The sequence below is a fragment of the Propithecus coquereli genome, unplaced genomic scaffold (genome assembly GCF_000956105.1).
Source record: "Propithecus coquereli isolate 6110/MARCELLA unplaced genomic scaffold, Pcoq_1.0 Scaffold142, whole genome shotgun sequence".
In the NCBI taxonomy this organism is placed as follows: domain Eukaryota; kingdom Metazoa; phylum Chordata; class Mammalia; order Primates; family Indriidae; genus Propithecus; species Propithecus coquereli.
Window position 1 is genome coordinate 2,324,356 of NW_012138525.1, and position 24,795 is coordinate 2,349,150.

Genomic DNA, 24,795 nt, shown 5'->3' on the forward strand with positions numbered 1-24,795 from the left:
TTTAGTTGTCCAATTAATTTCTTTCTAATTTTAGTAGAGACGGGGTCTCGCTCTTGCTCAGGCTGGTTTCGAACTCCTGAGATCAAACAATCCGCCCGCCTTGGCCTCCCAGAGTGCTAGGATTACAAGTGTGAGCCACTGTGCCTGGCCTCTAAGCGGCTCATTCTTATCCAGCAACCCTTCTGTGTGTGCTGGGCCCTCCCCTCTCTCGTGCTCTGATCCTCACAACTGTGCAGGGTAAGTTTGTCCCCATTTCATAGAGGGAAAAATCAAGGCTCAGAAGTCTCAGTGACTTGTCAGGGCCAGAATGTGAACCCGGGTCTGCCGGCTCCTGTGCGCTCTTTCCGGGGTGCCACCCGGCCCGGCCCAGCTCCAGCCTGGTCCCTCAGCACAAAGATGGGGCCTGGAGGGGCGTGGGAGGCGGCACCCAAAGCGTGAAGCGCAGGTGGGGAGCTCCGTGGCCAGCCACCTCCAGGCAACTGTGGCCTCGGGGCTCTGCCTTGCTTTCCCCTCACGGCACCATGAAAAGACACCCCACGCAGACCCTGCCCGACACCTGATGCCATTGGCGACCAGCCCGGGCCCCTCGGCCAGAGCAGAATGGAGGACAAGCCACGCGTTTCCTGCTCTTTGCCAGGGCTCCTTAGACCTCCGTGGATCCTGCTCAGGGGGTGAAATGACATGTTTAAAATCACCTTTTCAGATCCCATAGTCGTGATTCTTGCAGGGGGTCCCGGGGTGCCCGTTCTTCTGTGATTACTTTGGCCACAACAGCTGGGGAGGCGGGAGGTGACGCCGGGGGCGGGGAAGGTGGGGTGGAAGGCGGGGGGCAAATGCAGGCCAGCTCCAGGTTCCGGGAGCCCAGCCCGAGTGGGAAGGGCCGGAGCGCACGGGGCTGGGCCCGACTGAGTGTAGGACAAGTGTCACCGCACCAGGTGGGCCTCATTCCAAGGTCGGCAGGCACCCTGCATTGCCGTTCTCACGAGGGCCTCCCTGCTCCGGAGCTGCTCAGGCCTCGTTTCCAACCCAGGGTCCGCTACATCCTAGCTGGGCAACCTTAGGGAAACAACGTTTCCTCTCTGAGCCTCAGTTTCCCCATCTGTAAACGGGGAGAGAATCGTCCTTAGGATCCAGCATCTAGCAGGCTAGCACAGCCAGGCCCACGGGACACCCCCGCCCCTCCCCCGCTCTCCAGTCACGGTGGGGAATCGAACGCCAGCCCCACGAAGAGGCTGATTTCCGAGAGGTGGGGAAAGAGGGAGATCTGAGGTCTGAGGGATGAAGAAAGAAATGACACCAGCTGCCAGGAACTCCCAGAAACACGGAAGAGGCCAATGACCCAGATAACCAGGGAGACACGGATGAGACAAACCAAGAAAGACACACAAACATTCCTCACGGATATCGGTGCCGGCATCCGGAACACACTCTTCCCCCGACCCCAGAGGCAATTTCTGGAAGGGTGGTTTGTCCTGACCGCGTGGGGCTTATCCCGGCTGTGCGGCAGTGGCATTCGCCATAAAACACGGGCGCAGTGATTGGCTTTAAGCACCACAGCGCATTAACCGTGCCCGCGAACACACACGCAGTCCTGTCTTGTCCCGCGACTAGCGTGCTCGAAGCTGTCACCCAACCTGCTGCCTGCCCGCCTCCCCGCCCAGGCTCTCTGCGGGACGGGAGGGCTGGCCGGTCCGGTGGAGTCACAGCCTCCCCCCGCCTCCTTCCTCGTCCCGGGCTCTGCTCTTGCAGGCACCCCAGACAGGTCATCTTGGAGGGTGGCAGCTCCTCCCATGCCCTCGGGTCTGCGTGGGGAGGGGCCGCAGAGCTAACATTCCGGAGAGACGTCGAAGTCCGAGGTGATCCAAGGAAAGCCACGGCCCAAAGTCAGAGCCCTCGTCAGACTGAAGCCCACAGCCGTGCCGGCGTGGGCATCTCCTGGTTCCTTCCTGGCCACCAGAGCCAACGATGCCAGGAACCCAGACTGACGTGGAGCACGGGCCCCACGCCGTGCCAGGCCCCGTGTGGAGGGCACCCACGAGTCGCACAGCAACCCACAGGAAGCGCTGTCATCCGCTTTGACAGATGAGGACACCAAGGCTCCGGGAAGGGACGTCAGCACTGGCAGGAAGTGCTGGCACTGGCCTGAGCCAGCACCGGCTGCTGCCGCCATCCCACGGGCTGTGGCTCCCAGGTACACGCTGACTGCCTTCTGGAGCCTTTCCTCCAGCAGTCTGCTGGGCGTTCTTGGGGTTCCACCGTCCCCGCCAAGCCCTAGAGGATCTGCTGAGAGGTTTCCATTCTTCAGAAACCCCTCCTCACCCACCTAGCCACAGCCCGCAGAGGCAGAGCCCCTGCGGACCCGTGTCCTTTGGGCCTGGGGGCCCTGGGAGGCAGAAATCTATTCCCAGCTCAAACTTGGAGCTGGATTCACTGCGGATGACAGATCCCGGAGGGCGGGGGCGAGGACAGAAGGAAGAGGCCCTTACCCCTCTGCTCAGCATCTGGGAAAGGCGCCACCCTTGAACGCCTGTGGGAATGTGCAGACGGTAGTTTACCCAGCCAGGGTTCAAGACTGGACATTGGGGTTTGACCTGTGGTGGCCCCGCTGGACCCGGCACTCCTGACTCCTTCGGGACAAAGACAAGGGGCAGATCCCCCACATCCGCGACGGCTGGACGCGGGAGAAGCCAGCGGCCTGGGGAGAGTGAGTGGGGTCTCGGGTCCTGTCTGCAGGGGCGTTGGCCCTGGGCAGACCCTACCATGGAGGATGGGGAGTCCCTGCAGCAGGACTGGCTGGGATAGGACGTTATTTCCTCCCCTAAAAGAGCCGGTGGGTCATGGGTTGAAATGTGTCCCCTCCCCCCAAAAAGATATGTTGGTGTCCTAACTCCCAGCACCCGTGGACGTGACCTTATTTGGAAATAGGATCTCTGTAGATGATATTGAGATGTAAGTTAAGATGAGGTCGTCCTGGCGTAGGGTCATACTGAGCCAGTATGACTGTTGTTGTGAGAAGGGGACATATAGAAGGGGGGACAGACACAGGGAGAAGGCCATGTGACGACCGAGGCAGAGAGCAGAGTGACAGAGCCCAGGAACACTGAGGATTTCTGGTCACCCCACACAGAGCGGGTCACACCCCACTGTACTGCCTCTTGGCTGGGCAACCTTGGGCAAGTCACCTGCCCTCTCAGGGCCTCAGTTTTCTCATCTGTAAAATGGGCTCGTTGATCACCCCTTGTCAGAGGGTTGCTGTGAGCTGTGGCCGGGCGCTCACACACAACGCGCTCCTCGGGGAGCTCCGGTCTGTGCCTCAGCTTCCTGCGGATCTGGGACAGGCCACAGTGGGCCTCCCGGCCCGCACCCTCTCCTCCCTCTGCCGAGGGCATCAACCCCTCCTTCCCGGCTCACTCCACCCTTTCCCTTGGTCTCAACTTAGACTCCCCTCCTGGGACCCTGCCCTGCTGCCCTGGGCTGGGCTCAGGGGCCTCGTCTCTCACTGCAGCTCTCATCAGGCTGGGCTGTGTTTGCCTGGTCACTGGTCCACTTCCTGGGGGACAGGGACCAATGGGCCAGGAGTGGGGGGAGCTCTGGGAGGGATTGAGGCTGGAGTGAGGGGCTTACGGCCGGTCACCACCACGGTGAGGGCTTCCCAACCAGCCCACTGCCCAGGCCTGGGTGGAACAGCCAGTGCCCAGCCTGGGGGCTGGGAGGGCATCAGACAGTGACCTCAGGGATAAGGGATCAGCCAGCCTAGAAAGTCCAGGGCGGGCTGCCCACACCCATTGCCCCCTGATCACCGGCACCATGTGGACAGAGGCCCACCCTGCCGGGAGCGCCACCCTGCTGGGAGCCACTGCGTCACGTAAGTGAAGAACCGCACGGGAGAGGGTCCGTTTGCACGTCACTTGTATTGTCCCATGAAACGCACATCCATAAACAGTTGACTTGGAAACGACCTATTAGGTCACACGGAGTCCAGCCCCTGGGGGCCAAAACCACACCGGTGCCCACGGCTGTGGCGTGTGCATCTGGTCTCCCCAGGCTCTGGGCCGGGTGCCGGGAGAGGCCGGCTCACACCCAGGCCCTTTGGCTCCTGGGCAGCAGCTCCCAAAATGCGCTTGAGAAACGGTGGTTCTTGGGGGTTGGTAGGTGTTCCTTAAGAAAAGGGTTCTGTGGTCAAATAAGTTTAGGAAACGTAGGTTAAACAAGACTCAGCAAGAAGCTTTTCTATGGGACTTATCAGAACCTTTATGACAACAACCGCCCTTGTGAATGTCCAAAATGGGGGCAGAGTGTGCAGCACTTCCCAAACTTATTGGACCACAAAACCCTTTTCCCCCCGAAGCATCCTGCAGGCCGGCGTCCTGCAAGGCACCCTTTGGAAAGTGCTGCCCTAAGCTAACGGCAACGGCACCGGCGCCAGGCGGTAGGTGGGGGCTGATTTGGCAGGCATCGTGCTGTGGCGTGATGGGCACAGCCGAAAACTCAACAGTCATGACGATGAAGGGACAAGACACGGCTCGGCCCCTCCCAGCATCTCGGGTCTGGCCGGTTATCTCCAGAGCAGAAGCTAAATGGGGCTGTCCCCACGGGTGGGTCCCGGCCCGCCCAGAGAGGAGACTCGGAGCAAGAGGCCTGGCACTAGGGCACAGGCCGGGCAGTCACGGGCGGGCCGGCCTGGGTCGCCAGCCTGCAGCCAAGATGGGAGGACGGGGTGGCGGTGGCTGGCTCCACCTCTGGGCTGCGGGGTCAGCCCCACCCACCCACCACCAGCCCTGCCTCCTCAGACCACCCTGTCCCGAGCCGCGGCAGGCGGTTCACCAGGCGGAGATGAGCATCTGGCAGGTGTTGGACGACATCCAGACCAGCTCCACCAGGCGGAACTGGAAGTAGCCAATGACGAAGCCCGAGATGACGTCCGTGACGTGGTGGCGGCCGATCATCACACGCGACAGGCCCACGCAGAAGGCCCAGAGCACCAGCAGCACCCGCAAGGGCACCGCCAGCACCAGGTGGCTGAGGAAGAACTTGGACACCATGGCGGCGCGGCTGGCGTGCCCCGCGGGGAAGGCGTAGATGTCCATGGTGAGGTAGTCCAGCAGGCCGGGGCTCGTCTCGTACGGGCCGCGCCGCTTGATGAGCTTCTGCACGCCGGCCACCGTCATGATGTCCAGGAGCAGGGCTGCGGGTGGGAGACACAGGCCCCAGGGCCGTCAGGGCCTCCGCCAGGCCAGCTGCCGCCCCCAGCCCCCCGAGACCTCCCCCACCCTCGCTGGCTCCGCTCAGCCCACTGACGCCCAGGCGGCTCCCGCCAGAGGCCCTGCCCGGGTGCCCTCCCTCCGCGCCTCGCCTTGGCCGAGAAGCCGTCCCTGACCTGTTTGCGAAGGCCCAGCCCTCTCCACCCCCACCCGCTGCATCGTTTCTTACGGCGTTTCTCATCCCCCCCGCCGCCCTCGGACACACGACGCATTTTCCTCCTGATTTCTCTCTTACCCCCTCACCCCGCTATAACACGTGTGCTCCGTGTTACACACAGCGAGCACCCCTGTGCCCACGGCTGGTGCCCAAAGCGAGGGGGATCGAGGTATCTCTGGCATCTACGGGCACCTGGAAGGTCTCAGTCCTGACACACGGGCCCTGGGCTGGGTGATTTTTCTCAAAGGACCTCACTGACCACCCTCCCTCCAGCCCGGAGAGCATGACATCGTCATACTCATTTTTTAAAAGTCGAAGTGAAATTCACATCACACACAATTGACCACTTCAGAGTGTACAATTCAGGGGCATTTGGTACATTTGCAATGTTGTGCGGCCACCACCTCTATCGAGTTCCAAGCTATTTTGTCACCCAAGAGAAAACCCTGTACCATTATGCAGCCACTCCCTCACTCTCCCCCGGGCTCCTGGAAACCACCAGTCTGCTTTGCGACTCTGTGATCTACCTGCTCTAGACCCTGCGTACGGATGGGACCAGAGACGCGTGCCTCCTGCGCCCGCCTCCCCCGTGTCCGCGGCCGGGCGATAGTCCCCTGTGTGGGTGGACACGTTTGCTCACCCCACTCGCCTGCCCAGGGACACTGGGCTGTTTGCACCTTGGGGCTCCCGTGAATCCTGCTGCTGTGAGCACGTGGGTGAGTGTTTGCTGCGTGCTCCTTTGAGGACACAGCTCGAGTGGGACTGCTGGTTCGCATGGTGGCCCTAGCTGTGACTTTTGGGGAAACCCACGCTGTTTTCACAGCAGCTGCACCGTTTCATCCTCACTGCACAGAGGACAAGACAAAGCCGTGGGGTCCGCAGCATTCATACCTGCTGCTCCCTCTTTCCAGAGCGTTCCACCCTCCCCCCACCCACCACCTCCGGGAGACCTGCCCTGGCCCCAGACAGGCCAGGCCCGGGATCCTGCCTTCTCCACGCCCCGAGTCCCTCCTTCACGACCCCTGCCCGGCAGGCCCTGAGGAAGCCAGCGGGTGGTGGGAGGGTCAGTGTCGGCTCCACTCCCCTCCCTGTGCCATCTCTTCCTGGAGGGAGGGCCGCGCCTCCTTGTCTGTAGGTTTATCCCTGGGCCAGACGCAGAGCAACAGACGCTGCTCCTGCTCGCAGTCCGGTCTCTCGGTTTTGGGTCTGAACCCCCGTCTCTCCTGGGCCCGCCTCACACCAGCCGCGGCTGGCCGAGCCGACCCAGGAGGCAGGCGCTCAGAGAAGCTGCCTGAGGGAGGAGGGACCGGCGGATGGAGGGGACCTTGTTCTACACTTGCCGGCCAGTGCCACGGCAATCTGATCCACGGGGCTGGGTCCTCCCAGGAGGTGGCTGGGAGGTATGTGGCCGCCAGCCTGTGCGCTGCTGACCATGCCCAGGCTTGGAGCCACCTCGATCCTGGGGGAGGTCACAGTTCCAGCAAGAGAGGGACAGGGGACTGCCAGGTCCCCAGGGCATGAGGAGCCGGAGGGAGGTGGCTGCGCTGCCCTGGGACTCCTCAGCCCCGTGGAGCAGCTGAAGAGGCCAGGCCAAGAGGGGCTGGCTGCCCCTCCAGACGGGGGCCTCTCTCACCTGCAAGCCCGGGGCACAGGCTCTCTCCACCTGGGGAGCGGGTTAAACGCAAAGCCTCCAGAGTCACGGCGGGTTCAAGCCTCGTTGGCTGGGGCTGTGAGGAGGGTGCTGGTGCTTCTGGCTTGGGGGTCGACTCTGCTAATTAAGAACAAGCTCCTCCACCTCTGGGAGCCTTGGCCTGCTCACCTGTAACAGGGCTGTCACAGGACACAATGAGCTAACGAGTGCGCGCGGAGCCTTTAACACAGCCTGGGATGCGGCGGTCGAGGGCGCGTTGCTGCCGTTCTTCCCCTCGCAAGTCCCGGCCCGGCCCAGCCAGGGGGCAGCGGGAGGCCTCCCAACCCCAGAGCCCGCGTGGGGTCAAGCAGGCGCATCAGCAAAAGGGTTTTCTCCTCTGAGGTTTCACCAGAGTCAAAACGATCTGGCCCAGGCTCTGAGACCCCACACCCGAGGCACAGTCAGGGAGTCCCGGGCCGGGCCAGGCCCACCCCGGTGCTGGGGGACGATTGCTGGCTGGGATCTGAGTGCCAGGAGCGCTGCCGGAGCTGAGGGTGGTTAATGTGGACCAGGATTGGGCCCCGAGGTAGGTCAAAATATGACAGCAGCCACTGGAAGGCACGGGCCATCTGTCCTACTGGCAACCAGTTTTCTTATCGGAAAACCAGGGCTTGGCAGCTGAGTGGGTTAAAATCTGCCTTCCTGGCACAGGTGCCCTGTGGAAAGCGGCTGGGTTCAAGGAGGAATGGGGGACGGAGGGAGTTCACTGGGTCACCCAGAGGCCTCTCTTTGACAGGGCTGCCTGGTGCCTCGACCTCCCCACGTGCCCCAGCTCCACATGGGCTGTTGGGCACCACAGGCTAAGGACTGAGCTAGACCCAAACCTTTCAAATTTTTTAGCATCAAAACATCTTTTTCCCCAATGACAGCATAAAGACCCAGTATATGAAACAGACGTGGGTGTAGCTGGCGGGGGGGCCGCACCTGGAGCTCAGCTCGCAGGACCCTCCACTGCACCCCCGCCCGGAGCTTCAGGGCTGCCCACGTCCTGTGATTCGAAAACCCCATGCTATGGTCTGAACGTGTCCCCTGAAGTTCACGTGTTGGAAACTTTATCCCCAAGGCAGCGGTGTTGGAAGGTGGGGCCTTTACAAGGAAGTGGGGCCTGGGGGCTCTGCCCTGGTGCGTGGATCAGTGGCGTTGTCGAGGGAGGGGCTCCAGCGGGGAGGATGAGTCCAGCCCCTTCTCTCTTCCTCTCCCCACCTCCCTGTCTCTCCTGCCAGGGCTTGCCCTGTGACACCTGTCATGCAATGACGTGGCTGGAGGCCCCTCGGTCTCGGTCTCGGGCTTCCCGGCTTCCAGGACTGTGGGCCAAATAGACGGTTGGTCTTTGTAAATCGCCTGGTCTGTGGCCTTCTGCTCTAGGAGCAGAAACTAAGACCTCCTCCCCCTCATATCTGAGCCCTTGGGAAGCTGCTGCTATTTCTGGCTGCCTCCACCTCTGCAGGCCACAGTGAGGTGGAGACTCTGCCCCTTTCCTGCCCTGTGCCCCAAGAGGACTGGGGCCTGGCTCATTCATTCACTCGGCCACCAGTTCTTGGGCATCCCCGGTTCTCGGGCCTGCCAGGCATGTGCCCGGCCTGGGGCTGGTGACCTTGGTTAGTGGGGGCCCACGTGGCTGGGGGGTGCGTGGGCACTGAGCAAATCGTTACAGAGTTACTTTGTCCCAGGTGTGACGGGCCCGTGGCCCACCACGCCGCAGCTTATGGTCTTGGGGGCTATAAACCGAAGAGGCAGTGGCACTGTCGTACTCAGGCCGCAGGATGGCACCAGCAGAGCCCATGGCCTCCTGGGCCCCCTGCCCCTCCTGCAGGGCCTGTCCCCTCCTCCAGCGCCGCCGCCCTGTGTGGCTGTGATTCCGACACCATCCGCACAGCACATCACCTGGCGCCCAGAAACAGAAGCAAATGGCGCCATCACTCAGGGCTCAGTGAGCCCCGCCACACGGCCCCGTCAAGTCTGCATCCCCTCCTCAACTCGGACTGGGCAGGGGGACCCCCGTGGGGGGAAGGTCCACCCGGCAGGAGGCTCAGGGGCGAGGGCTGTCCTTGCTGTGTGTCTGGGCCGGTCACCCGACCTCCATGGGCCTCCCCTCGCTGCAGTCACCAGGGCGGAGGCTACGCACTCAGGGTCCACTTGTGAACTGCATGACCTTGGCACATCCTTCCCCTCAGTGACGTCAGGGGGTCGACGAGGAGCCTGCTCTGTAAACGGCGCCTGGGACCCTATCGGAGGATGGCAGGGCTTGGCCTGACCACCTCTCACGCCCTTGAACCCCGACAATCCACACCCTCAGACCCTTTCAGGGGGTGGGTCTGAGACGCCTGAACCTCCTCCAGGAAGCACAGCTATTCCCGAGGCCTCAGAGGGTGGCAAGGACCTGCCTCGGGGCCCACTCTTCTCCCCATCTCAGGGCCCTCGGTGGCGTGGTGGCCAAGGAGCCAGAGTGCTGGCGCATCCTCGAGGCAGGACCGGAGCCAAAGCCTTCTCCGAAAAGAGCTGCTATCCCGGGGGACGTGGAATCAGCTCCTCCCAACACTGTCTGCCCGCGGCTGTGTGCGTGGGGGCCGGGGCGGGGCGCTGGATGACCTCGTGGACCCCTTTTGGGTTTGGACTGCTTTGGCCCTGAGGATACGCTCTGTGGGACCAGCTTTGCAGCAGGGCAGGACCACGGGGGACCAGGGCCGGGGTGGGGTGGGTGGGAAGCCGTGGGCTCAGTTGACACATGGGGCTCCGTGGGGCTCCTGTTGGCTGGTGAAGGGACAGGTGTGGGTGGTGTCCCCTGCTGGCTGGGGCTGTGAGGAGGGGTCCCGGGGCTCCTGGCCTGGGGGTTGACCCTGCTTCTCTTCCCCCAGTCTGGCTTCCAGGAGGTTGGGAAGCGGTGTGTCCTGCCGAGGGGAGCGTGAATGCGGCTAACCCCTCTGAAGGGCACTTGGCTTCAGAATCAGAAGGCTTCGCGCCGCGTCGCCCTTTGACTCAGCGGTTCCCTCTGTAGAAGTGTCTCCTTGGGAAATAATCAGGGACGTGTTCCATGATTCGTGGTCAAGGATGTCCCCTGCAGCATTATTTATAACACTGAAAAATGTGAAATAAGCCAGTGCCCTTCCGTAGGAGACAGATGGGACACATTGTGGCCGCGACTAGACAACAGAGCGCTCTGTGGCTGCTGCAGCTGAAGAAGCCGGTGTGTCGACAGCCAAGGAGAGCTGCGGGGCGTGCGAAGTGGCAAAGGCCGGTTATGAAACAGGGTTCCCAGTGGGAGGGCGTCTTTGTAAAGTAAGATAAGTAAATGTGTCTATATGCAGAGAAAAAAGTCTGGAAGGTACTGCACTAAATGTTAACAGAGCTTCTCGCTGGGTAGGAGGATTATGAGTGATTTTTACTGTGCTTTTGTAATTCTGCACTTAAAATCTTTTTTACCGTGAACATGCATTATTTGTGCACATTTTAAAAAATGTTATTTTTACGAAAGGACAAATATTCCACTCATGCGAGGTCCCTAGAGTAGTCAAATTCACAGACAACGGGGAAGGGAGGTTGCCGGGCGCTGGGGAGGGACAGGGGGGTGCGTGTTTCATGGGGACAGTTTCGGTTTGGGAAGATATAAAAGTTCCGGAGTCGGATGGTGGTGACGGCCGCACAATGATATGAATGTGCTTAATGCCACTCAATGTACACTTTAAAATGGTTAAAAATGGTACATTTTATGTTAGATATATTTTATCGCACACATAAAAATTACTTCAAAAACCAAAGCAGCATCTCAGAAGGACACGGCCCTCGGGGAGCATTCAGTGAGCAGAGAGCTTGGGCTGAAGGGAAACCCCGAGGGAGGCAGGAACGTGTTGGTCTTTTGGTATCGGGACCTGTGCTCTGCTGGCCTGAGTGGGGTGTGTGTGTGTGTGCGTGCGTGCATGTGTGTGTGCGCGCGTGTGTGCAAGCACGCGTGTGCAAGCGCCCGGCATATCTCCTGACCACGTAGCCCCTGCTTCCCAGACCCTCGGTGCCCGGGGATCTGACCCAGGGATCCTGGTTTGTTGCCAGCTCTCCTGGCCTGAGTGATTCTGAGCGAACGTAATCCACGGAATTTCCATTTTCTCACCCGAAGCATCCACACACTAAAACTAGCTCCGCCAATCTGTGAAGACTGTTGGGGTGCAAGGAATCAGGGTCATTAGTGTCAAGTCCAACGGCACCATTGACTCAGCTGAGCGACAGGCGCTGCGGGAGAGGACACCAGGGCAATGAGGTAACTAGTGTGGGAATAGACGGTGCAACCCAGGCCCTGAGCGTCCGCACGACTAGTTATCCCGTTCCCACGTCTCTGCTGCGACGGGGGCTGCCAGGGCAGTGTGTGGCGGGGCTCTGACCTGGTCTGGGGGTGATCAAAGCCTCCCTGAGGGACCGACTGGTGCGCTGAGCCCCGCTGAGGTGACGGGAGGTGAAGCGGGTCACCATGGGGATGCGCCACTCTGAGGGGCCAGCATGTGTCTCCAGCAGGAGCACATCCGACAGTGAAGATGTGCGATCAGCCTAAACATCCCTCGATTAGGGACAGGTCACACGAGCCTCGTGGAAAGGTTGTCACCTAAGTTGTCCCTGAGAGCAAGAGCCAGTGCGCAGGGGATGGCAGAGGTGCCAGAGCAGATCGTCTGGACGGCTGACCCCTCGTGGCTGCTGTGAGGGCCCGGGGGGCCGACAGGATTCCGAATGGGAGGTGCCGCCGTGAGAACGAGGCGAGCCGGCAGAAACACGACGGGAGAGGCACACTGTGTGTTAGTACGTGCGCGCGGGGAAGAGTCCGGAGCATGCCACCCAGACCGCAGCAGAGGTCATTCCTGGGCAGAGGATTTAGGGCAAGATGCTCACTTTCTCCGTGATCCACCCTTGCAATGTCGGAAATTTTTCTTACTGTAAGGATGTATAATGAAGAGGTGCTCAACGTCACTGATCATTCAGGAAATGAAAATCAAAACCGCAATGAGATACCACTTCACATCCATTGGGATGGCGATTATCTAAAAAAAGCCCAGATAATAATAAGTGTTGGCAAGGATGTAGACACATGGGAACCCTTGTGCATTGCTGGGGGAATGTAAAATGGTGCAGGCTCTATGGAAAATGGCATGACGGTTCTACAATGAAACATACAACTATCACACCATGTGATCCAGCAATTTCACTCCCGAGTATACAACCGAAAGAACAGATCCATGTACACTGATGGTCACAGCAGCATTATTCATAGCAGCCAAAAGGTGGAAACAACCCAAGTATCCAACAACAGAAGAATGGATAAACAAAACATGGTCCATCCATACAATGGAATATTATTCAGCCTGAACAAGGAAGAGAATTCTGACACATGCTATGTGACACATGGAGTTCAAGACCAGCCTGAGCAAGAGCAAGACTCCGTCTCTAACAAAAATAGAAAAAAATTAGCTGGATGTGGTGGCACCTGTGGTCCCAGCTACTCAGGAGCCCGAGGCAGGAGGATCGCCTGAGCCCAGGAGTCTGAGGTTGCTGGGAGCTACGATGACGCCACGGCACTCTAACTCGGGGGGACAGAGTGAGACCATGTCTCAAAAAAAAAAAAAAAAACAAAGACATATGAAATGTATAGTTTTGGTATTCAGGAAAATCTCAATAAAGATACTTTGATAGAGGACCAAGGTCGAGACCACAAGACCCAGGGCCATTTTGCGGCACAAGGCAGGCCTGTGAGGGAGCCAGGATGGGCCTGCTCACCTGCCACCTGGCTCCCTTTGGGGTCATCAAACTGGGTGCTACAGGGGAGGGACAAGGAAGGGAATAGGGTCGTCTTGAGGTCTGAAGAGCTTGGAAGGGACCTGGGACTTCTGATAATGATGGCAGTGATGATGGCGGTGGTGATGATCACCGTTTCACAAGTGTTAACCAACAGTAGCAAGTGCCAGGTACTTTCTGTGTAATTCTTCAGTGAAGTGTCCCAACAACCCATTTGACAGATGAAGAAACTGCGGTTCAGAGAGGCAAAGTCACTTGCCTGAGGTCCCACAGCAGAGCTGGAATTTGCCCCCAGGTGCAACAGACTCTGGAGTCCAGGCTTTTGCCGGCTGCTAAGACCCTCTGGCTCTGAGGCTTCCAGAGTCTTGCCAGTGTGCACAGGGGCAGGGAGAGCAGAGCGGGCACAGGGCCGCCTGTCAAGCAGGGAGGATGTAGAGAACTTCTCCTGGCCCAGCTGGGATCCTTGCTAGGCCTAGTAGCCTGGAGCGCTCATCGCCTAAGGCTCCCAAGTCTGCTCCTTCAGGGCCCAGGGGAAGCCGGTTCCCAGCTAGATGCTTGGAGGCTTTGCTCCCCGCCCAGGGACTGCCCTGGGAGTTGGCTAGACACCCGGGGCTGTGAGTGGGCAGGCAGGGCCCTGCAGTTCGCACAACAGTGGTGTCAGCCACCCCCTGGGCACGTGCCACCTGCTCTGCCAAGTGCTTTACCGGCTCCCTGTGAATCCCCACCACAGGCCCACAGTGCGTGGGAAAGTGTGGGGTTTGCAGTCAGGAGGCTTTGGATTTGGTTCTGGGACCTGCCACTTAATGGCTATGTGGGAAGGCAAGTTGCTTGATGCTTCTGAGCCTCAATTTACTCATCTGTACAATGGGCATATTACTATTGACCTTGAAAGGTCATCAAGACGTTTTTTGCATCATAAAATACAGGTCGCTCATGGCATAGTATTTGGTACATAATGAAGCTCAATAAATGATGTTTTTAAAGATTTAAACAGCTATTGTATTCTTATTCAAGAAAGGCGGCATCTCAAGTCTTGTTCTTTACTTGTGGAGCAAATACCTTTGTGCCCACAGCAGCTGGTTGCTGGAAGCGTCAGAAACATCATATTAACGACTGGGTTGCAAACTTTTAGATGTTGCAAACTTTGCGACAGGGGAATCCTTAAGAGCAAACATTCATGTACAAAATCAGATCAGAGTGGAGTCGGTGGTGAGGGGCAGCTTGCACACCTCCCACAGGGGCTCGCCCCTGCCCGGAGCCTGTGGCTGCCCGAGAGCTCAGCTCTGCCTGCTCCTGTGCTCCTCACCCGCCAGAAGCACCAGTGGCCCGAAGCAGTTCCCTCTCCCCCTCCTCTGAAAAATGCAAAACAAAGCTAGAGGTGCTTCCAGTTCTAATCCTGGCTCCATCGCGGACTGGCTGCATGACCTTGGGCTTGTCGTTGTCCTGTGCCTCAGTTTCCTCCCCTTTAAATGGAGAATAACAACAGCACCATACTCCAAGGGCCATGGCGAACACTAGAGTGATGATGTGGTTCATGCAAAACCTGGCGCACAGTGAACCCTCTGCAAGTTATAGCTTCCACCTCCATCGTCACACGGGGAAGGGAGAGGGAGGAGCGGGCAGGGCTGAGGGAGAGGCTCAGGCACACGCTCCCCTACCCCATCCTCTGACAGCACACAACTAACTCCCAGCACAGTCGTCCTGACCGAGGCCCTGTGCGCAACCGCAGATGATGAGAGCAGGTTCTGCCCCTGGAAGCCCCTGGCCCAGTGCCTCGGCCACCTCGCCCTGTCCCTCCCTTTCAAGCCCATGGCACCTGGAAGGAGCAGAGGCCTGTCTGTTAGGGGGACCTGGTGCAAATCTCAGGCTCTGAGGTTTGGCCAGGTTGCTTTATTTATAGGAACCCTTAGTTTCCCGATCTGTAAAATGGGAACAAAAATGGCACCCCCCCCTCATGGGACTATGTATTCAGGATAGAATAATAAGTAATGCAATGTAAATAATTCAGCAATAAGAACAAGAAAACACTGACGGCGGCGGACCCAGCCAACTCACGCAGGAAGTGTCTGGGAGTTTCTTCCTTCCCAGGTCCCACCCACAGAGCTGGGGCTGCAGACTCCGACACCGGAAGGGGAGATGCATGTTTTCACTGTGACTTCCTCTGGGACTGAAGTTCGCAGTGGTCCATCCCACATGCCTTTTGGAACTGAGACCCCTTGTTTAGGTTTGCTCTGTCTGAGACCCCTGCCCCACCTGTCCCCTGAATCATAACCACGCTGGGGACGGCAAGGAGATCAATGAGGGACTGGCACAGAGGGTGCGAGCAGAGGTTCCCGGAGCACCCTGGGGACCTGGAGGTGCCTGGAGGGTGGGCTGGACAGGGGCTGGTGTCCCCTCCAGGTGGAGGGGATGACTTGCCTCCACATGGGTCCCACGTGGCACCTGGCACGGGGCAGTGCTAATCTGACAGACGCTAGTGGCAAAGACTTTGGAAAAACAAACCAACAACTGGGGAAGGAGCAGGGAAGGACTCCGGGAGGCCGTGATTGGGCCCCCAGGTCCTGTGGGAGAATCCCGGGTTCCTGAATGGCGGAGGGGATTCATGGGCAGCTCACAAGTGCTGTCTATGAGCAATCAAGTAATGAGGACCCCAGCTATGGGTGGCGTTAAACTGTGACTCCCCGCTCCAGGAAGCCCACTAGACACCTGACTGCCTCCCTCGAGGCCACTGCCTCTGGCCCCAGCCTCCCTTGCAGCTGCCTCTGGGCAGCGGTGATCTCTGCAGAGAGCGGGCCTTCCTCAGGGTTCCTGCGGCCCCCACTTTGCAGGGGCCCTGGCCTGTGCATCCCTGGCTCTGGCTTCCCCTACAAGAGGCCTGCCCATTTCTGGGGCACCTTCCTGCTTAACCTCATTACAGTGCTCCAGCCGGTTTCTGAGGGGCCTTCGGGCCTGGGTGGGACGGGCGGGCCGGCTCCCTCCCAGGGGGCCTGCGGCCGGTGTGGGCACACTCACCCAGGAGCAGGTTCATGAGCACCTCCTGGCCGGCCAGGGTGCTGCTCTTCACCAGGCAGAGGATGGTGCCGCCGATCCAGGGGATGCCGTGGCCTGTGATGCCAATGAGCTTGACCATGGAGCGGGCGCTGGCCCAGGACGCGGCCCGGTTGGCGCACACCCCCAGCCGCTTGGACATGCAGATGTCAATGGCCAGCAGGGAGTTGAAGGCGATGCCCTTGAAGGAGGGGTTCAGCTGCATGCAGTCCTCCTCAGGCAGCTGCTGTGACTGGCGCCGCTCACGGGCCCCGTCGCCAGCAGGAGGGGGCTGCACCGAGGGGCCCGAGGCCTTCCTGGCAGTGCTGCTGCGGGGCTCTGGGGCCCCCTTGGGGGGCTGGTTCAGGGACAGGAACTCGGCCCGGTTGAGGACGTTGTTGCGGTCCCGGGCACGGGCCCGGCTCTGGGAAGCTGGCATGGTGACCTCGCTCACGCCCAGAAGGCTGGTGCCAGCCCGGCTCTGAGGGCCTTCTCCCCGAAGATAAGAGCTGTTCCGAGAGCTGCCACCGCTGCCTCCCTGCCTTCTCCGGGGCAGCTGTTAAATATAGAGTGGAGGATTGTGCATGGCTGTTTACCTCCGGTTGCCACCAGGCTCTGGGGGACGTCAGTGCCAGCTGGGCAGCCAATCGAGCCCACCAACGCCGGGCCAGCGCCAATGGAGCCGCCAGGGAAGCAAGGAGCCCACAGCTGCGGCCTGGCTGCCTCGGGCCTGGGCTATTTAAATCTGCCAATGGCTCAGCCCCGGCTTTGGGGGACGCTGGGAAATGTAGTCCTCCTGCTGCTCTGGACTCCGTTGTGGCCTTGGCCTCTGACCTTGGCAGAGGTGGTCTCAGACTTACCCCTGCTTCTGCCAGCTCCTCTCTGAGCAGTGCAGACCCCTGGGAGCCAGGCCTGCCTGCCCCACCAGCCTGGCAGCTTGGACCCAGTCCCAGGGACCGGACGGTGGAGCCCAGGCCAGAGGCCTCTTGGGCACCAGATGGAGTTAACCACGTCACTGACAGCATCATCTCAGGTCCCTGGGGCCAGGCCCAGCTCCTCCCTCTGTGACAGCATTCATTAAGCTGGCAGGCCGGTTTTTCTTGTCTCTTTGTGTGTGTGTGTGTGTGTGTTTGTTTGTTTTCCCAATCAGTCTTGAATGCAGCTTCAGCCATGACAGTTCCATCAAATGGCAATCTGAGGATTTGATTTCCGTTACAGGGAGCGGGAATGAATCGGTTGGAACGGATTGCCCCTTGAAGTTACTCAGAATTTTGCAAAGGGGGAGGGCTACAGCAGCTTCAGGCAGCCCATAAATAGTTCCCGAGCACCTGGCACTGCACTAGGAGCTGGGCACACTGCAGAGTAAAACCGACTCCATCCCTGCCCTCGGAATCTCACAGTTCAGTGGGGAGTAATCATTCACATGTGAATGATCGCAGGGCCAGGCTCTGGGGCTGGTCTGGGAGTCGCGGAGGGCTTCCCCCAGGGAGGAGCAGGTGGGGAGCCCGAGGGCGTGGCTGGTGCGTGGGTCGAGCGGGGAGGAGGGGCTGCAGACCCAGAGGGCAGCCCAAGAGTGCCCAGCCAGGGTTTGGGATTTGAGGCAGGCCTTGCTGCACCAGCGACCTGCGGGAGCCCAAAGTCTCCACAGCCCTTTTATGTCTGGCGGGGCCTGGGTTCGAGAGCGGAAACTGCTTGTTGAAGCTGACCAGAGAGTCAGAAGTGAACTCCCTGGTGTCATGATTCCGGGTGGCCACAGCCTGTCTGCCCAGGCCAGGTGGAGGCAGGAGGTTGCAGCCTCTCTTCCAGTGGTGGAGCCCACCCAGGAAGCCCCAGGGCCACGCCATAGCCTCCCCAAAACAGGAAGCTGCCAGAGGAGGGGGTGTGTGTTCCCTGGCCACAAGGGACTAGCACACAGGCTCGAGTCAGAGAGATGGGGCTCGGCCATCTGTTGTGACTCTGCCACCAACTAGCTGTGAGACCTTGAGCAAGTCACTTCGCCTTGGTTTTTGCACCCATAACATGGGAATAATAGTACCCACCTCTGAGGGCCGTGTGAGTCTCAACGAGACGATGTTTGTCTCGTGCCATGTGGGGTCTCTGCCATAGTGAGCCTTCAAACCCAACGGGTTAGGAATCAACTGTGTTTGTCACACGAGGCACAGTCCTGTCCTTTTTCCCTGCCAAGTGCCCCCTCAGAAGGACTCACCCCAGTGGTCTGGCTCCGCCCTATCCCTGGCTGGGTTGAGGCCAGAGCCCAGGAGCCGTCAGTCTGGGATTCCTTGTAAACCCCCTGGGCCCACCTCAGTCCTCCTCTTCCTCTTCCAGAGTGTTCCATTCAGGCCACATGGCCACAGATGGGGTTGTCTCAGACTGCATCCTGTCCTGCCCTCCTGGATGTAGCAGTGATGACATGAGCTGCCCCATGCTGGACTCAGGACTGGGTACGATGCCCGTGGGAGTGTGCGTGTGAGGCACCGATGCCAGGCCATGTGCCAAGCTCTCCACGCGCGTCAGCTCATGGGCACCACATGACCAGCAGTCCCGTGAAGCAGTGTGATGTCATCCCCACTTACAGATGAGGAAACTGAGGCTGAGGGGGTGAAGGCCTCCAGCCAGGAAGCCGAAAAGAGAAGAGGTCCAACTCCTAAGTAGTCCCTGGGATGGGGACATGAGGGCCTTTGGGCTCAGACCCCTGGACCACAGGGACCTGGCTGTGTCTGCTCAGCGCTCTACCACGGCTCTCACCCCACGCTTCCCGGGTGGGGCCCATGACCCGGGGTAGCCTCAGGAGGGGCACAGGAGCCCAGCCCAGACAGGGGCTATTAATACCCAGAGGCTTGTGTCAGCATTTCAGTCTGGCTAGAGCCACTGGCAGGTTCTGAGGGCCATGGTGGGCCCCATGCTGGAAAGGGCCCTGGGGTTTGATTTAGCCCCAGCCCAGCAGACATGAGGACAGACTCTGGCTCACACCCTAACTCAGCCACTTTCAGGTAAGTGACCACAGGCGAGCCCTTCCATCCCTCCCAGCCTCTGTCTTCCCCTTTGAGGGCCGGCAAGAAGATTATGTGAAGGGTTCTTTCAGGCTGAAGTGGCTTTGGTGGCTTCTCCTGTGACCCTGAGACCTGCCTGCTCTCCTCTGTATGGAGCGGTGACCCTGTTCACATTCTCAGGTGGCCGAGAAGCAAGCACCATTTCTCACCCCACAAGCCTTTATGAGCACCTACTTTATGAGCACCTTTATGAGTCCCACTTCTCAAGAGTCTTAGAATTCATTCGTTCATTCAATGCTTTCATTGATCTCTTCCTGCTGGGGAAGAGTCTAGTTGGGGAGGAAGAATACAGACCCATGACTTAAGTAGCCAGTTAATAAAACAATGTAATTTTACCAATAGTCTTATTTTTTTCTTACTATCAAAGTGTTACATACTGACTGAAATAAATTCAATAAATATGATATAGGTACAATCCCACTACCTGGAGACCAACACTGTTAACATGAGGGTGATCAGGTGACAAGGGATTCTCACTTGTCTCATTTTCAATTATTGAAATATTTTACATAACCAAGTATTACTTTATTGATCAGAAAAGAATATATATTAAGCTACATGTATGTCATATATATGCATCATACACGACAATATGCATTTAAAAAGTATGATCACATTATGAGTCCTTTAAAAAAATAACCTCCCTTTTCATTTTATAATATAAACCTGGCCATGTTTCCATGACAACCCCATTACTCTCCAGTGGCTGCCTAGCATTTTGTTATGTGGATGGGTCATAATTTATGTAACCAATCCCTATTATTGGACATTTAGATTGTTTCCATTTTGTAACAATTCAAAACTGTTCTAGGATGGCCGTCCTTATACATATGTCCCAATGCACGAAAGCAGAATATAAATAAGTAGCCGAAGTGACAAGTGCCAAAAGAGCAGTGTGCTCAGGCGCATTCCCTCGGGATCTGGGGGGCTAACCTGAGTCACCTCCCGTGGAGCCCAGCTACTTCCGGTTGGCAGGGCAAGTGGCCAGTCCCACCACCTTCTTCCCATTGCAGAGGAGGAAGAGCAGGCCCAGAGTAGCGATGTCACCTGTGAGGCCACACAGCCGGCCAGGACCAGAACCAGTTCCTCTGCCGCTGAGCCTGTGAGCTGTCTTCTCTGTTCCCTGCCTGCTGGGTCTCATCTGTCACTGGTTCAACTCACTCACTGTGGGACACTTCCTGCGGCCTGCTATGTGCGAGGCCCTGTCCCTACAGACCGCCCGCCGAGCCTCCCTGCAGGTGTGGCCGCCCCTGGCCCTCGTTCCACATCGCCTTCCTGTCCCAGCACTGCTGAGTGCTGAGAGACGGGGTGGGAGGAGGTGGCTTCCCAGGGCCCACAGCTGGGACAAGGATTCAGATCCAGGTCTCGGCTTCGAGCGCTTGTCCCTAACCATTTGACAATACTGCCTCTCTCTTAAGATTAGCCAGTTTTCTGGCAGCTTTGTGGGACTTGAAGCAGTGTGGACATTGTAGACACTTGTTGTTTGTTGTCTTTCAACGTTTTAGATAGATTTACCACTAATACTAAGAAGCATATTTATCGTCGGCTCATACTTAATCCTTGCTATGCACGCACCAGACTCGGAGTTCAGTGCGTGTCCCTGCAACACCTTGTTTAACATCACAGTAACTTCACAGACAGGCTTTTCGTGCCCTTCACACAAAGGAGAAAACCAGAGCTCAGAGGTGAAGGGATTCTATTCAGGTCATTGAGTGAGCCAGAGGGGGACCCCGGGATTCAGACATCACCCCCACCTCCTTACTCTCTTCTGTTCTGTTCCTTTTTTTTTCAGGTCCACATCACTTTCTAAACATCGTAGACTTCACTTACTCTCTGTGTCTTTGTGCTGTGTGTCACCCTAGCAAAACGTCAGCCCCCTGGGGCAGGGACTGTTGTCTATTTGTTCACTGGTGGGACCCAGGTGCCCAGATGGTGCCCAGTACATAGTAGACGCTCAATAAATACTGAATGAATGACCGTCTGTGTGCAGAGCCTCTAATCTACCGCATACTTTGCCACCAAAGACGATGCCAGTAGGAGGCTGGTATTTGGGGTAATGACCCCAGAAGAGAAGGGGAGGGGAGTGGTGAGCAGCTGCACTCGGGACGGGCGGGCGACCTGGCTGCTGGAGTCGGGGGAGAGGGGGGTAGCTGCGGGGTCGCTGCCAGGAGGGGGAGGGAGCCCCGCGAAAAGCATTTTTCATCACCGCCTCCCGCCCCGGATCGCTTTCTCAGTTCGCATTTCTGAGGCCGCTCCTGGGTTATTTTGGTCGGGAAACCTGATCCTTCGCTGGGTTTATTTTAGCACCTTGGAGAACTCCCAGTGCTGCACCGATCCCGGGCCGCGCCCAGCCTGCTGTCGCCCCCTGCGTCCTTCCCCGGCCGCGGGGGCGGGGATCGCGGAGCGAGGGGCGGGGGCGCACCCGGGCGGGCCGCGCAGCCTCTGGGTCGCGGCGCCCGCGTCCCCCGCGTCGCCCGCACGTGGGCTGCGGACCCCGCGGACTTGGGGCGCCCTGAGCGCAGCGACCGTGCGTCCAGATGGACGTCCGGGAGGGGAAGCGAGCTCCAAGACATAGCCAGGCGCATGGGGAAGTCGGGCAGGGGCGCCCAGAGAGTGGGGGACAAGGCAGGGATCCCCGCTGGGCCAGCACTCCCCGCCCTGCCGGACCTCAGTCCAGCCTCAGAGCCTCGCAGGCGCCGCCGGCCGGCCGCCCGCTCACACCCCACGCGCCTGCACACGCAGACACACGCACGCTCTCCCAGGCACACTCGTGTACATCACACCCACGCACACACAGACCAGCTCACCTACAATGAGCAGTTCACACACGCGTCCACACACTCACACCATCACACACACAACCAGAGCGCGCACTCAAACACATCCTTATACCCCACACGGTCACAGATAGCCTCACACAACACACACGCCGTCATACACAATGCACGCACACTTGCTCATCTTCACCCACACCATATATGCTCATTCACACCATTACACGCCTCACACACGCAGACACGCACACACACCCTCCCGGACACAGACACGCAGGCACATACTGTCAAATGTACCCTCACACACAGAGATGCACAAACTCACATTGTCACACACAGTCACACACACGGATGCACGTTTACCCACACTCCCAACCCCCTCCTAACTGTGCTCCCTCACGCACACCCCATCTCAGTATGGACACACATCAGAACTTCCTCGTACGCTCACCGATTTATAGCAGTCGATTTTTACTCATAACCGCTGAGTATCAATTTGTACCTATTTATTATTTACGTTAATTAATACCTTCATTCATCATTCCTGGAGTTGTCCCTTGCCGTCTCTCTGGCCCACGGGGATGTAAGTGCTGTTGTCTGTCTGGGCCTGGGTGTGCCCCAGTGGAGGTGTCCACTCAACGCTGGGGAAGGAATGAAGTCAAGGATCACGGGCAGGCTGGCTGAGAAGCCCCAAGCCCAGCAGGCTCTAGAGGGAATGTGGTTCTAAGCCTTTTACTGGGAAGGCCTGAGCCTCCCGATTTGCCGCCACCTTGGCAGCAGTTTCGTGCACTCACCCCGAGCCATCGCCCATGCTGCACCACTGCTGCTCATCGCCGAGTTGGAGGCCAGGAGGCCTGGGTTCTAGTGGAGGAGCCATCCTTGGAGGACCTCTGTTCCCCACCTGCAGGGGAGGCTGTTGGACCAGCCCTCTCTGAGGTCTGGTCCCTACTCAGTTGGCCAGGCCCAGCCTGCTCCCTGCAGAGGGGGGCATATCGGGGATGCAGGGTGAGCCCTGCGACTGATCCAACTCCCTGCCTGTCCACACCCCGGCTCCAGCCACCTGCGGGCCCCTGGCCCAGCCCACCCATGTCCCAGGTGGACATTCCAAGCTTCACCATTGGCTTTCCATCTGTTCCCAAACAGTTGGGGAGAGAACCCTGTCTCCCAGGGCAACAGAATTCCAGCATTTAACATTTCCATCTGCTGAAAGAGGAATTTTCCCTCCTGCAAAATGCCTTTCTGGCCTCATGATGACCCCATCCTTGGAGGTGATGAGCCCTGGGAGAACCGGCTGGGACCCTGAATGTAGGTTGGTCCATGACAGAGAAGGAGCCTTGGGACTGTCTCCAGTGGCCACTGAAAACGAGGTCCCTAACCCTGCAGGGAATGCTGGTGGGAGTGTCCAGCACATCCGAATCAGCGAGCTCTGGGTATGAGAGCCAGGCTGCCTGGTTCAATCCACCCTTCCCTCTTCGCCAGGCCTCAGTGTCCTCAACTGTGGAATGGGCCGATGACAGGGCCTGGTTCCCGGGCTCATTGCAGAAAGCCATGAAGATGCTGTATGCAAAGCCCCAGCTCAGTGACCTGCAGCCAGGAGGCACCGCGTCCGGCTCTTTCCACAGACCTCCAAGGGCCCCCGACGTGTTCAGGGCTGTGTGCAATAGCGCAGCTGGGCAAGGTCAGTGTTGCTTCTACCTCTGACTTGCTGCGTAGCTTTGGGTTTTCATGACCTCTGTGGGCCCACATACCAGGACCTGAGGGACGCAATGGGCCCTTGTCCTCCCACCGACAACGCTTTGAGCTCCCAAGTTGCCACGCTGAGGAGTTCATCATCTCGGGGGCGGGGTGGGGCTGGGCATCCTGACCCCTCCTCTTTCTCATTTGCAGAGGAGTCTGGGGGGACTGAGGCCTGGGGGAAAGGATGGGGGCTGGGAGCAATGTGAGTGCCCCTGTGCTGTTGGGCAGTGACTCAATCGGGTGTCCCCTCCCTCTGCTCTGCAGACGCCAGCGTGGACGCGTCATGAGCTTTTCACATATGCTGAGGCTGCCGTGGGTCTGTGCCCAACACCCACAGAGCCCAGAAAATGCTGAGCAGGAGGAAGGGCTGTGTGGGGAAGCGGGAGGGCCGGAGCGGCCCGAGAGCTGGGGAAGCAGCTGGAACCTTGGTGGGCGCTTCAGGAGCTGGGACAGGGCATGCACGCAGGAGCCGAGCCTGTTCCCACCCTGTCTGTCAGGGCTGGGCCTGAGGAGCTGCCCCTCAGCTCAGAGCCTGGCAAACAGGCCCATGAGGCCGCTTGGGCCCTCCTCCCCCTGCAGACCGAGACAAGGCCCTCATAGGGGTGATGTGAAAGGCCGGCAGGTTAAGGGAGAGGGTCTTGTACTTTGCAAGTCCTCATCCCATGGGCACCCAAGCACCTCTTCCAGTAGGACTTCCTAGTGGCCAGCCCCATCTTAGCTTGGAGGGGCCAGCTGCAGCCAGCATGGGCAACATGCCCAGTGGAAGAGTTGAGTGTGGGCTTTGCTGTTGGCCAGATCTGGTCCCTGCATTTCTTTGTCTGTGGAGCACCTTAGCCAGGGTCAAGGTAACGGGTAAGGGAGACAGTGCTTGCTTGTGCAGCACCTGACACATGGTGCCGGCTTCAGCAGCATCATCACAAACCCAGGCTCAGCCGAGGGCTGAAGGGAGCAATACCACTTCTCATGGGCCCCGACAGGGACCATGCCCAGGAAGTCACCTCCAGGGGCTGCCGTGCTTCTCGAGGCAGCTTAGGGCCATGGCCTCTGCCCATGTCAGGAAAGGGATGTGTGGCTCAGCACATGTTCGTGGAGCACCCTTGAACTCGTTACCTTGTCCTCAGGACCACCCAGACAGTGGGGTCTGCACAGCTCCAGGCTCTTGGGTTGAGGGGAGTAGGGAGATGAGATGGATCAAAGGCTAATATCTTCCTATGTATAAACCAAGTAGCATCATTACCTGATGGCACAGCAGGTGTTGAAGGCTGTCCTGAGTCCCAGAGGGACACGATGTTTTCCTAGGGCCATGAGCTCATGGTGGGCAGAGGTCGCT

The 24,795-nt window shown here is 58.8% G+C and overlaps 1 protein-coding gene across 1 annotated transcript; it reads right to left on the reverse strand.

Moving 5' to 3' along the window:
- Positions 1-4,820: 4,820 nt before the first annotated feature.
- PPAPDC3 (phosphatidic acid phosphatase type 2 domain containing 3) lies at positions 4,821-16,472 on the reverse strand. Its single transcript, XM_012639661.1, has 2 exons — positions 15,890-16,472; positions 4,821-5,185 (listed from the first exon to the last, which is right to left on the reverse strand). The coding sequence occupies exons 1-2, from the start codon at positions 16,341-16,343 to the stop codon at positions 4,821-4,823; spliced, it is 819 nt and encodes a 272-aa protein (XP_012495115.1). The 5' UTR covers positions 16,344-16,472.
- Between the last annotated feature and the right edge of the window lie 8,323 nt (positions 16,473-24,795).

What these genes read in the sequence shown, in the direction of transcription:
- PPAPDC3 (XM_012639661.1), bottom strand. Translation starts at nt 16,343, where the DNA reads ATGCCAGCTTCCCAGAGCCGGGCCCGTGCCCGGGACCGCAACAACGTC. An exon ending in GCTCATGAACCTGCTCCTGG is followed by an intron (nt 5,186 to 15,889) that starts GTGAGTGTGCCC and finishes TCCCACCCGCAG; the next exon opens with CCCTGCTCCTGGACATCATG.